This window comes from Anas platyrhynchos, chromosome 3 (genome assembly GCF_047663525.1).
Source record: "Anas platyrhynchos isolate ZD024472 breed Pekin duck chromosome 3, IASCAAS_PekinDuck_T2T, whole genome shotgun sequence".
Classification (NCBI taxonomy): Eukaryota; Metazoa; Chordata; class Aves; order Anseriformes; family Anatidae; genus Anas; species Anas platyrhynchos.
In genome coordinates this window covers 8579315-8591899 of record NC_092589.1, presented here as the reverse complement: position 1 = coordinate 8591899, position 12585 = coordinate 8579315, and the positions used below count along the sequence as shown (strand labels likewise).

At 46.2% G+C, this 12585-nt stretch overlaps 1 protein-coding gene across 1 annotated transcript in view; it reads right to left on the bottom strand.

Moving 5' to 3' along the window:
* Positions 1-2290, bottom strand: part of PCSK2 (proprotein convertase subtilisin/kexin type 2) — a 102126-nt gene extending 99836 nt beyond the window's left edge. The window contains exon 1 of the mRNA XM_038176923.2: positions 2004-2290. Coding sequence (XP_038032851.1) covers positions 2004-2195 — 192 coding nt within the window. The 5' untranslated portion in view covers positions 2196-2290. The remainder of the gene's footprint in view (positions 1-2003) is intronic.
* Positions 2291-12585: the final 10295 nt, after the last annotated feature.

Below are 12585 nucleotides of genomic sequence, written 5' to 3'. Positions count from 1 at the left end.
GACGCCCGACTATTGCCTCCCAACCCCTGTTACCCACTTCCCTTGCAGATTGCTATCAGGCTCTAATGGATTATGCTCTGACACAGCCAGCTGAGTGCTAAACCCCACGAACTCTTCCTGTTCCCTAAAATTGCTGCCTTGCAGATAGTAGGGTGCTATTTTCTCTCACACTTGTGGGGGCGGGGTAGGAGGCTTTCGAGCTTTTCAGGGACTGGGATGATGTAAGCTGGAAACCTCTTGGGACAGCATGTGCACAGTACAGGAGCCACAACCTCCCCTGCCCCGCTGCAGCTCACGCAGATCATGCCACAGCTCTGCCTGGCTTCGCTCCTACAGACACCCAGGGCAGGAACAGGGCCCCCCCCCACACCCCCCCGAGGCACACACTGGGCAGCAGGTACTCTCCTCCCACACACCCAAGGGACTTCCCTTCAGCTCTCGCTGGGACAAGCTCCAAGATTGATTTCCGTGAGGAAGTGTATGCCGCCTAACATGCTCAAGGAGCCTTGGGGAGGGCACGGCGGAGGGGAGAGGACTGTCACAGCCCGGAAGCAGCACTTCTTCATCCTACAAAACCCTGGTCTCCTCCCCGCATGGGTCATGGGATCATTTCTAAGCATCTAGAAAAAGTAAGAAGAAATTCAGCTCTGCAGCAAGGTACTCTCCTCTCCTCCCGAGGCCCTATCAGACTGATATCCCCAGGATACCAGGGAGTGCTGACAGAGGGTAATAAGAAGGGAAAAGCATCAACCAAAGAGCCACGTCTAAGTTTCATGTAACAAGACCTAATCCCCACAACAGAACCTTTCCCAAGGGCGGCAGCAGCAGCACAGCCCCAGCACTACTGGGACAAGGCTGTCAGCCCAAAACAAAGGCATCTTATCAGCAGCAGGAACTGGCTGCCGTCAAAGCAGCGCTGATCTTGTCCTCATTTCTCTAATGAGCCCCCAGCGGAGTTGAGACAAGGCAGCCTGAAGGAGCGAGCCTCACTTCACATGCCTTTGAGATAGAGATATAGGCATCTACTTAAATCAAGGGCTTAAATCACTCACTCAAGTTCAGCATGCAATTCCCATTCACTTCCTTGGAAGTCAGAGCAGTCTCTCATTGCATAACTACCAAGGGAAAAAAAAAAAACAAAAAACACACAACAACACACACACACACACCACAAAGCACCAAACAAGCAGCAGCAGCAATGCTCACACAGCCTGCTCTCCCTCCACGCTCCTCCCAGCCGAGTGCTGTTGGGCATTAAGGCTTCCAGGAATTGTCCGGAGCAGGGAACCCCACCAACCTCTCCCTGTACCCCCCAGGTCTGGCTGCACCCTGAAGTATTTAGGGCTCTGCTTGTTACCTACACGGAGAGGTCTGCAGGGCAGCAGGGCTCCACAGGAGCCGGGCAGAGCCTTCCTGTCACCACAGCTACTTGGGGCTTCCTCGGGAGCCCAAACAGCCTCCACCAGCACTCGAAGTTTCCCAACTTGCATTGATTAGTGGCAGACACCGAGCGCTTATCAAGCTCGACACCCAGCGGCTTCCTTGGCTTGGGGACGCCCTATTTCTCCGTGAGAACAGCAGGGATAACAAGGAAGCCGCCCGCCTCACAAACTTCAGTGCCAACCCCCCAGGAAATCTTCCATTTACACGGCACGCGAGCTCTCCATGGAGATGCAGCTCCAATTCTTGGCGGTGCTCGGGGCGGCTACGGCTCCAGCCGGGCTCAGGAGATGCCGGGGGTGGGGTGGGGGGGGAGAGCCCGGCCCCGCAGGCTGGGAGCACGGCGGGGCTGCTCCCGCAGCGAGCCCCAGGGCAGCGAACTAACGGGGGGCACGGGGGGGGACCCCAGCTTCCCAGCCCGAGGAGCGGGTGCAGCGGCTCCGTCCCCGCTGCCCCTGACCCCGGGAGCGGCCGGGCTCCGTCCCCTCCCTGTCCCCGGGCAGGTCCAGGAGCGGTCCCCAGCTGCTCCGCACCCTCGCCGAGTCCCCCCCCCGGTCTTTTACCTTGCGCACCCCGCCGAAGCCGTGCTCCGCAGCCAGCCGCTCGGCCTCCGCCTGGCCCCCGGCGTGCAGCTCCACCAAGAAATGGTTGGTGTAGACAGCAGCCCGGGTCGGGGAGCCGAGGAAGAGCAGGAGGAGGAAGAGGAGGAGGAGGAAGGCGCCTCGCAGCAGCAGCAGCGGCGGCCCCGCCGGCATGGCCCCGCAGCTAACCCGCAGCCCGCCGCGCCGCGGGGAGGGCGCCGGCAGGGCGAGGCGGGGAAGCGGCCGAAAGCCGGGGGGGTGGGGGAAAAGCGGGAAGAAAAAGGGGGGGGGGGGGAGTGAGGGGGGGGGAACGGAAAAAAAAAAAAAAAAAAAAAAAAAAAAAAAGAAAACACACACACACCAAACCACCCCACCGGGAGGGAACGGGGCGAAGCCGAGCGGGAGGCGGGGAGCGGCCGGGCTGCGGGGGCTGCTCCGGGGGGCGGGAGCGCGCTGCCGGCTCCGCGGCGGCTGGAGGGGGGGCACCCGCCGGGAGGGGACATCGCCGCGCTGCCAATCGGGGCCGAGCCGGCCCCCCCGGTCCCCCGAAACCCCCCCGGTCCTCTACAGCCTCCCCCCCCCCCGATTCCCCACAGTCCCCTCCGTTCCCCCCCTATTCAGGGGGGCGCCCCGAAGGGAGCCGGGGCTCAGGGAGGTGCCCGGGGGAAGCCCCCGGGGGCGCGGACACGGGGTGGGCACGCAGGGGGGTGCCCCGCGGTGGGGCTTGGGGGGGCACAGGTAGGCAGGGACCGGCCCGGGGGGCTTTGGTGGGACAGCCGGGGACGGGGGGTGGCAGGGGAGGGGAGTGCTGTGAAAATAACCCGCTGCTTTCACAGCTCCGAGGGAGGGGACGGAGTGGGGATGCTCACGGCAAGGTGTGTGCCAGGCTGTCTCTGCAGCTGGCGGCGGGGATTTGGCTGCATTAAGTGAATCTTTTGCTCGGTCCCCTGGGGAGGGCTCGGGACACAGCCAGCAGGGGAAGGCAGGGCCACCTTGCGACCACACGGCCACGGGGTTGCTAGAAGCCAACCGCAAAGGACCCGGCCGAGCACCCAACTTAAAACAGTCCGGGGAACAAAGGCAAACAAAAATCACGGGCAGGAGTCTGCTCCCGTTAGCCTCAACTGCTTGAGAAAATGACAGAAAAGCCGACCGCGTGATTGTGAATCCAAATGAGCATCGGTTTGCCATGACAAATTATTGATTTCCTTCTTCTGGATTAAAGAAAATCCCTATTCAAACAGAAGGGAAATGGTAACTGGGAGCCTGATCCAAAGCCCATTTAAATCAACAGCAGTGCTGTAAATGAATGACTGATGTTGGGGGGAAAAATCAAACACCAGGGAAAGGTAAAACATTGGAAATGGCACGGCAGAGAAGGAAAACATCTTTGCAGCCTCATTAAGAACCTATGTCAATAGAATGCTGCTTTTAAATACCTATTCTCAGCACATGCAGTTATTAAAAACAACTTTATATGTTATTTCTTGAAGCCGAGCTGTGTTTCCATCGATGCTCAGCAAGCCCTCCCCCAGCACCAAGGCTGCCCCTGCTACAACGGGTTTCCAGGTGACTTGGGGCCGATGAGGCTCTCCAATCAGCAACACCTGCTGGCGACGGCTCACCAGCCAAGGCAGGCCCTACTGCTTCCCATCCCCAGCTGTTCCTTGTGACCAGAAGCTGAGGGAAATTAAAACAGCAGCAGCAGGGAGGGATTTTCTCTGCTTTAAAATTTCCTGCGACCATATATATATTTTTTTTTCTTCCCCTCATCTTCCTTTTCTTGGTGTGCCTCTTTCTGTTTTGTTACTAACCCACAGAGAGAGGCCCATCAATAACAAAGGCAGCGGAGCAGTGCTCCTGGCTCCATCAGTCAGCAAGACAAGAGCCTGCCCTGCAGGACCCAGGGCCATGCCATGGATCTGGGTGAGCAGCGTGACCACAGCAGTCACAGCGCATCTCCTGATGTCCCCCACTGCCAGCCAAGGGAACAGCTCCACAAGCCAGTGCTGCCAAAGAACATGTGTGGTGAGGGGATAACACCTACTGGTTCTAGCTTGTAAACCTCGTAATGTTGAGCTTCAATAGTTCTAGTGATGATAAAGAAAGCCCCAAAAAAAGAGATCAGATTAGGAAAGATCAGGTTAAAAAGTCAGATCTGAATGGTTCCAGAAAATGTCAGTTCAAAGATGCCATTCACACAAAAATGGTCATCTTGAGTTTGTGACTGTAGAAGTTTTAGACCAGACATGACCACTGGGATTTCTGGCCTAGTACTTTATGTAAGCTGTAGGACTTTATTCATTCTTGCTTGTGACCATATTCCTTTTTTTTTTTTTTTCCTTAATGTGACAAAACTTGAGTTAAAAATCAAGGCTGTTCCTTTACAGCCATTGTGGAGATGTCCCAAGTGATTGCTTACAGCCATTTGTAAAAACAAATTGTAACACTGCCTCTTTTTAAAATACTAATTGGTCCCACATTGACATCTAGATAATGTTTTTGTTATGAATTTGTCTGCTGAAGTGCTGAAATTTTACTGAAGTTCTCCTCTTCAAATAGTAACTTCAAGGTTGTGACGATAAAGCATCTAGCTGGTGCTCCCTGAGTCTCTTTATGTAAGGCACATTTTCCAGCCCTTCAACAATTCCCAGTAAATCTCCCTGTTCTGTGAGCTATAACTGCACCAGGTATTTCAGCAGGGGCCAGACCAGTGCTAAATGGATGGTGCATCACGTTTCTGTCCTGGCTGGGTACCCGGAGTTTCATCAGCCAAGGAGCCCATTCAGTCTCCTTACTGCAGACACTGCCCAGTGCCCAGCAGAGTACCCGTGCTGACTTATACACTGCTCTTCTACCTCAAGCCCTCTTCAGGACTGCTGCTCTCTAGGACAGGTTATTGCATCCAGCATAGCCAATGATCTTTGTCCCCCACTTTAGCATAGCCAATGATCTCTGTAACCCCACTTTATTGAAATAGATAGATGGATAGATGTCATTTACTTGCATGCAGCTTTCCAAATAATCCAGATCAGTCAGCACTCCTCCCTTTTATGGTTTATGACTTCCTTCTTTAACCTACGAACTTTATCAGTAATGAATATACATTGATGTACTGGATTTAGCAAGGTCTTACAAAGATCATTTCTTGGCCCCAGTCCTCTGGAACATCTCCAGAAACAAATCAACCTCAGCAATGATTCCCACTTTCTAATCATACTTAAGCATTTAATCAGTTTTTAGTCTGCTTCACAAATGCCATTTTGATTTTGTATCCAATTTATTCACCAACATGTCGTGCAATATCAAGTGTCTCCCAGATACAAGCAATGTTGTAGATACGATGGATCAAAAAGCCTGCATGTTGTTTTCCCAGCAACATCAGTTTGTCCAGTAAAAGAGACTAAGTTTCCCCATAAATCTTGGCTCATTTAACAGAAGACTAATGAACAACACTACTAGTTTTACTAGTCAAAACTAAAACAGTGCTAAATATATATATATTTACATATATAAAATGAGTTTAACATTTCTTGTTCCCAAATGTATTGCTGGCAACATAGTTAAGCAACCATTAAATCATATCCCTGTGGCTATTTTACAAGTAGCTGGCATTCAGTATGAGATCAACATTTATAGGTGTTTCTCTCCTTGGGGACTGCACAGGATGGTACCATGCCAAAAAGGTCAGTGTGTCAAAGGAAGGTGGAAGAACTCATTTTCTCACCATGAAAGTCACTGAGTCCTAAGAATAAGATTCACATTGGTTACATCTTCAACTGGTTGTCCTAGAAGGCGTGTGAGCAGTAGCATCCTGAGGAGGTGGCAGCAGAAAGTTGCAAAGACTGAATCTGAGTGAATCGCACGAGCATCGTTTTGCACAAGTTCAAGTCTCCATGAAACCTATCTTTCTGAGGCTGTGAACTGAGCAACCACCATGCTTTAACTGGACTCTGGAGCAGGCTGAAGGATAATACTTAGATGCAGAGCAACAGAAATGGGGCTAAAAGGGCATGAGGAGAGATTTCGAAAGGAAAAATTGGATACCTAATTTACAAAATAAAACATGGCTCTAAGAGCAACAGTATTGCTTGACAGTCGTATTTAGAAGTTATTAATGGAGATGGGGAATAAGCAGATGTATTTGAATAAAAGCATGTAGAGCCCTATATTCTCTGCATATCCAGAACACCAGAGTATTTGTGTAATTAAAGGTACGGTATGAGGAGAACAGAGTGCAATGCTATCCGAAATTTCCCTTTGACCTACTTCACCTAAGCCACTTCAGCTAAAGTCACTTCAGAGTGATTCCGGAGCAAGAACTCTAAAGCTATGTCTGTGTGGCAGCCTTACTGTTGATCATCTCGTGAGAGCATTTAAGAGCAAGCTTTACACTGGCTTGTTTTGATGCTGAGCAGCACCCAGATGAGGAAAGCAAAGCAGACCACAGTAAATTAGCCCAGAGAGAGCACAGCTACCACTGCCCCACTTTGGGCTGATTGCCAAGTCAGGCATGACTGTCCTGCAGAGGGTTTTCATAAAACACATCCAGGCCATCTGAGTACAACTGTGCTCAAAAGACTGCAAATTGATGAAGCCAAGCAAAACTGGGGTTTTTGTGAGGTGGTGCTAGGTTAAAGAGCTTGGGATAGTTATCTCTGATAATTTTGAGATCACTTGCCCTGCATAAAAATACCAATCTCAACATTTTCATTGCTGTTTACTGCCAGACTATTACTGTTATAAATACATTAATGACGACCATTGCATTATTCACAGTCTAATGGCTTCTGATTGCTGTATGTTATGTTAAAATGCAGTTAGTGGAGAGGGAGGGCCATGGCAGGCACCACTTCATATTTAAGGTATGTGAACCTAGGCAAGTCAGCAGCCACCAGACACGGGAATGAAGCACCAGGCTGAAATGATTCATGCCATCACTTTGTGGGGCTGTAAGGACCTTGCATGCTTAAAGGATACCTGAAGACTGGAAGCCTAGACCACACTTTTCTAATGAATTAGACTTTAAGTTGCAGGCATAATTCTCTCAACACACGTTTATCTATACAAGTGTCATACTGCCAAGCATCTGAGCGAATTGGAATTATATGCACTAATTTAGTGACATGATAATGCAAATAGTAAAGAAGAAGAGTATCAGAACCGTTTTGGGGCGTTCATTGACTGCAGGGCAGGTGGGCTGAGCAGAGAGTTGCAATTTCCTCCCCAGTCAGTTTTGTGTTTCTTCCATTTATTACTTCTAGATGTAAGGAACAACAGAAGGGCTGGTAAGCAACACTGTCTGACAGGCAGAAGGTGAAAGCCATTGAGATAAGCAGTGAAAGCATCTTCTCAGGCTTACTTTACAAGTTTGCAATCCGAAACAGACAGAAATAGCTGATGTATAAAATACATGGTCACAAATCAGAAAAATAAAGCCCTTAAAAAAAAAAAAAAAAAAAAAAAAAAAAAAAAAAAAACACAACAACAACAACAACAACTTCTAATTGAGTATTTGAATATGCTCAAGTTTAGGCACATGTTGAAAGCTTGATGGATTTCCCTGGGAATACAGCATGTATGTCTGTTTGTTAAATGGGAATATGATTACCCAAGTTGTTTCCTGAATCTGACTCTAGCCTCTGCTTAATACCCACATAGACAAATGTTCAGCTCAGGCAGCCCTGGCAGAGAGGTACTAAAAGTAATGAAAATATGTGGCCCATTTATATTAAAAGGATATGCTGGTCAGGATTACCAGACTTGCTTGGGTTTTGTGCTACCGAGTTCTCTGCTGTAGACAGAGTCTGTCTGGAAAGGAGGTCTGTGCAAATGATATTAGAGAGCTACAATTGCTCAGCAGCAGAGTCAGTTTGAAGCAGATGGTCTTGGTGACATTTTAGGAGATAATGGGTGAAAGAAAGCTACAAAGTGAGACATGGAAATGCTAGTGTACAACAGCAACAAAAAATCAGACTTGAGGGGAAAGGGCAAAAGAAAGTAAACAACATCTCTGAACCATGGGAACGACTGGGAGAGAGGAAAGTGGCTGAATGTGTACAGTTAGGGACAGAGATCATGGACTGAAAGTGGAACTCAAAGAGAACATTGAAAGATTCAGAAAAATGATCTCCAAGAAATCCACCTACCTTGGTGATAAAACTTTCATGACTTTCTAACAGATCTGTCTGCCTCAGGAAGGGAATGCTGGGCAGCTCCCAGCTGTGCCCCATGTGAATTACAGAGCAGTACTTGCAGTTCATTCCACTTCCTGAGCCTTAGCAGTTGTTCATCTCTCTGATAAAGAGGAATGGGTGACACCATGCAGCTGTGGCACAACTAATAACCAGCTCTTCAGCTTTGTTGAAGCACTAACTTGTAAATGTTTGGCTATTGCATGGCTGAAACAAAGGATAACACTGCAGTTTATTGCAATCGAAACCCATATGCAGTGTTGACAGTTGTCATGACAATTTTGTTGGGTAAAAACCAGATGCTTGATTCTTAATGTTGAAAATTTTTGGCTTTATTGTTGTCTGTTTCATTTTAGATTTAATTCATTGAACCATGTTATGCTCCCATAGCATGCTTAATAATTGTCATCTCAGTAGTGAGCAATCATCAGTGTGAAACAAAGATACACTTTCAGAAACTTTTTTAACATTTTCATCTACTAAAATTTCAGGGTTTGTTTCCAAGCAAGAACAAAAACTAGTTAGGAAAGCTGTGATTAAAAAAAATAATAATAATAAAATCTTACATTTTTAACTAAATTCTAAAAAAGAGTTATGATCACGGAATAATTCAAGAAGGCAAGACTGAAAATAAAACAAGATGCTCCCATCTGAGCTGAGAGCTCTCTGTGGGCAGAGTTAAGGTTGCTTCCATAAATTACAGACGTGGCACCACATACTCAGGTAAATATAGTGTTCAACTTTATCTTTGAGACTCCAAGATTCAAAAGGGTAAATCAAACTCTTTCACAATGGACTTTGCTCTCCTTGTTGACAGGAAAATAATTAGAAAACTTCATTGTATAAATGTCCTTTAGAACTTACAAAATTTCTGTATTTTCTTTGCAAATTAAAGCCCTGCAGCCCACTGAAAAGCAGAGGCAAGTATAGACAACGGATCTTAACTTGTAGTCTACAGTCTTCAATTAGTCTCCATAAACATCTTGGAATGGCAAAGATTAAGTTTAGCTTGGCTTTGGTTTGAGTCTGATTTTAATTTTGCTACATCATCAGATTTTAAGGAGCAAGAACCTATTTGCCACCAGAGCTACAGTTCTGCTAGAGGGAGGCCTTCAAGAGACTTCTCCATAATTTGGTAATTCTTTGTGACCCTGAAGTGTCATCAGTGTTCAATGGGAGCAGAGCAGCATCCAAAGGGAGGACCTGGGATTCAGCAAATTTTCTGTTTGAATTTCAGTTTAGAGATTGCAACAATACCAACGAAAGAGAGGCTGGCACTTCATTTGAATTCAACAATTTCAAATCCCATACAAAGGGCTTGGGATGGGAAAGGAGGAAACAAAAGCTCTGGTCCTTACCACAGATTAGTCTTTGTACAGCTGCCTCACCTAGATTCATGACAGGACGCTGGTGTTGTTGGAGCTGCAGTCCACCATTTAAACCACAACAAGAAAGAAAAGCATCACGCTCCCTGCCTGCTCATTGCTGTTTCACCCAAATAGCACTTTGGCAGGTTCTTTTAGCCAAGTCCTGCCCAGCATACTCTCAAAAACCATCCCCATGGTGATATCTCACACGGCAAAATTAAGCAACAGGATCACCAGCATCATGAAGGGTATCACAAGACAAAAATCATCTCAGTTGGAAACATATCAATTCAATCTTCTTATGGCAGTGCACAATGCAGAACAGTCCACATAATTTTGCTATTACAGGGTCACAGTAGCACAGCTTAGATATTGAATAACTGTTTCTGTTACCAGGAAATATAATAATGAAAAGAAATATGAAAAACAGAAAAAATGAACACTGAGAAAAAGAAAGAAAAGCCTGCAGTGTTCTATTTGCAATGTGACAATGATGCATCTTATCAAATCATGCCATTGTGTCTCTGCATAGGCTCCTCTGTGTGATTATTGCTGAAATGTGGGAAGAAGTACATCCTATACCCTATTGATATAGACTGTAGAACATTAAGCACTGAATAAAAGATTTTTATTTTTTTAATAAGGAACAGATGGTCACCTTATTCAAGCAGCTGTTGAGGAAAAAAATGATTCGGTATCAGGCATCAAAGGCTAAAAATGTCCAGATTCAGGCATACTTTCTCCTGCTAATGAGTGGCATCAGCATTCGGCCACCAAGTGGTGTAAGGTAGGAGAAAAGAAGTGAGGCTGAGAGGGCTCCTCCTGGGCAGCTCTGCCTGCTGCTCTTGGTGGTGTACGAGCCACACCAACAGATCTCAGCTGGTGCTGAGCAGAAGCTCTAACCATGCCTCAAAGCCTTTTGGATGTCCACGTTCTATGCTAACAAGTGGGATAGCTGAAGAGTACAATAAAGGAATAAGCATCTTAAAGCCTGTGAAATGAAAATAGAGTTATTTCAGGAGTCTGTATTTTATCGCTAGGTGGCATTGCTCTAAATCTTTCAGCACCCGTCTTCTAAGCTCTTTACGGTATGGGTATTATTTAACAGCAGCTGAAACATGCCGGTTACACAGAGGTGCTGCCAGCCATGCTGCTGGAAATACATGCAACGCTTCAGTGAATCTATCTGCTAAGAGATTTTATTCTGACTTTGACCTCAACTCTTTCATTTACTATAGAAATAAACACAGTCCATAACCAGATGTTCAATTATTCCGACCCAAAACCTCAGCCTATTCAGAAGTGTTTATAAAATGCTCTCAACCCCTCCTGATGGTGTCCCTCTTCCATGATTCACTCTCCCAAATCTTGCCACTGAGGACAGCACAAGTTGTTTTCAGCCTGTGTTCAAGTGCTGTACAACGGTTCTAAAGCCAGTGCTTTTCCCCAATTCACTGCACTGCTCTATTGGCTCACTGGCCCATGGAATTTGGAAAAAATAAAAAAGGCTAAAAAGTTACTTTTGATTTTTTTTAACTTTAACTGTTGAATGGTCTGTGAAAGCTGTTAATGGAAAGTCTGGTAGCATGAAATACAGGAGTAAAAAGCATGAACGTTTTTGTTATCTTTACGCCCAAATGAAGTTTTCAACAGCATAGAAGTGATACAGGAACTCAAGGCTCCATTTTGAAACAGCCTTAGCAAAACCTGTGTCCAATTCAATTTTGGAAACTACTGAAATCTCATTCTGACTTCACTAACTAAATCCTGTGTTTTGTATCTGGGGCTTATGACCCAATACGCAATGCTACCGTATCCAGAAGAGAATTTAAAGCTTTGAAGATGCAAAACTTACCCATGTCCAGAAATGCCATCTTTAAAACCCACTAGTATCCATAATTACCTAAAGCATAGACATGGAAAAAAGACTGTTTATACATTTCATTTTTACATATCACTGGCCAAGAAATAAAATGGGCTTGGAAAAGAGACTAGGGGCCTGAACTATTCACTCTTAGCTGAGGACCGCAAGCTCCCACTGAGAAATTGTGATCCTTCCATGTGTACTTTTTAAGGGATACTAAGTGGGGACATGCGGCCTCACACAAGAAATCCCTGCAAATTTACTGTGTTAACAGCTACAGTCTCCGTACTATTGCTAGATTTTCTTTCTTGTCCAAGATGAACCCTTTAATAAAACATATTCTGTTCCCTGATGATTCTGTCCACCGATTTGATGAGCTGATTTGTATTTGCCTCTGTTTCAACACATCAGCTTCATTGTCCGCACAATGACCCTTCCTGTTTTCCTGAGCTCAGAGCAGTGCCAAGTGGTCAGAGCAGCTCCATGAACAGCAGCGTGCGTGTCAACCATTCTTGTGCCAGGATCGCAGTGATTAGCAGCAGTCACATCATTCAGCTTTAGGAGAAACACATGACCATTGCAGCGGCTTTTAAACCTTTTCAGATCAAAAAGACAGAGTGCTTTTTAGCAGAGAAAACCAAGTCAGTTTAAAGAATTGTTATTTTCATTTTCTATATTACACAGAGTTATTTTTCAGAAGTCTGTGAATTGTTTTATTTTATTTTACTTTTTTCTTTTCCTTCACACATCTCCTTCTGTGCCCTCTCACCCTGGTAGAAAAGCACATACAAGTGCCTTCCAGCTCTGGCCAGTGAGAGTCTCGCAGCTGCTGTGCTGTCAAGGCACTTTTCCCCGATCTCTGAGCCTGTGCAGCCTGTGTTTCAGCCACTGGGCTCTCCAACAATTGCTTCAAGTCCTTGTAATTGGGTATGTGTAGCTGTTCAATCAGATTGATAACACTTACTCATCCTCACAAAGCACTTGAGTTGTAGGGATGAAAGAAGCTTAGCACTAACAGCAAGCATTGTCTTTAGCCTGCAATAGCCCTGAATTCAAGTGGGGGATTTTTTTTTTTTTAATTATTTTTTTTTTTTAGCAATTTAACTGAATCAGTTTAGAAGGAGTTTAGATAAAATCAG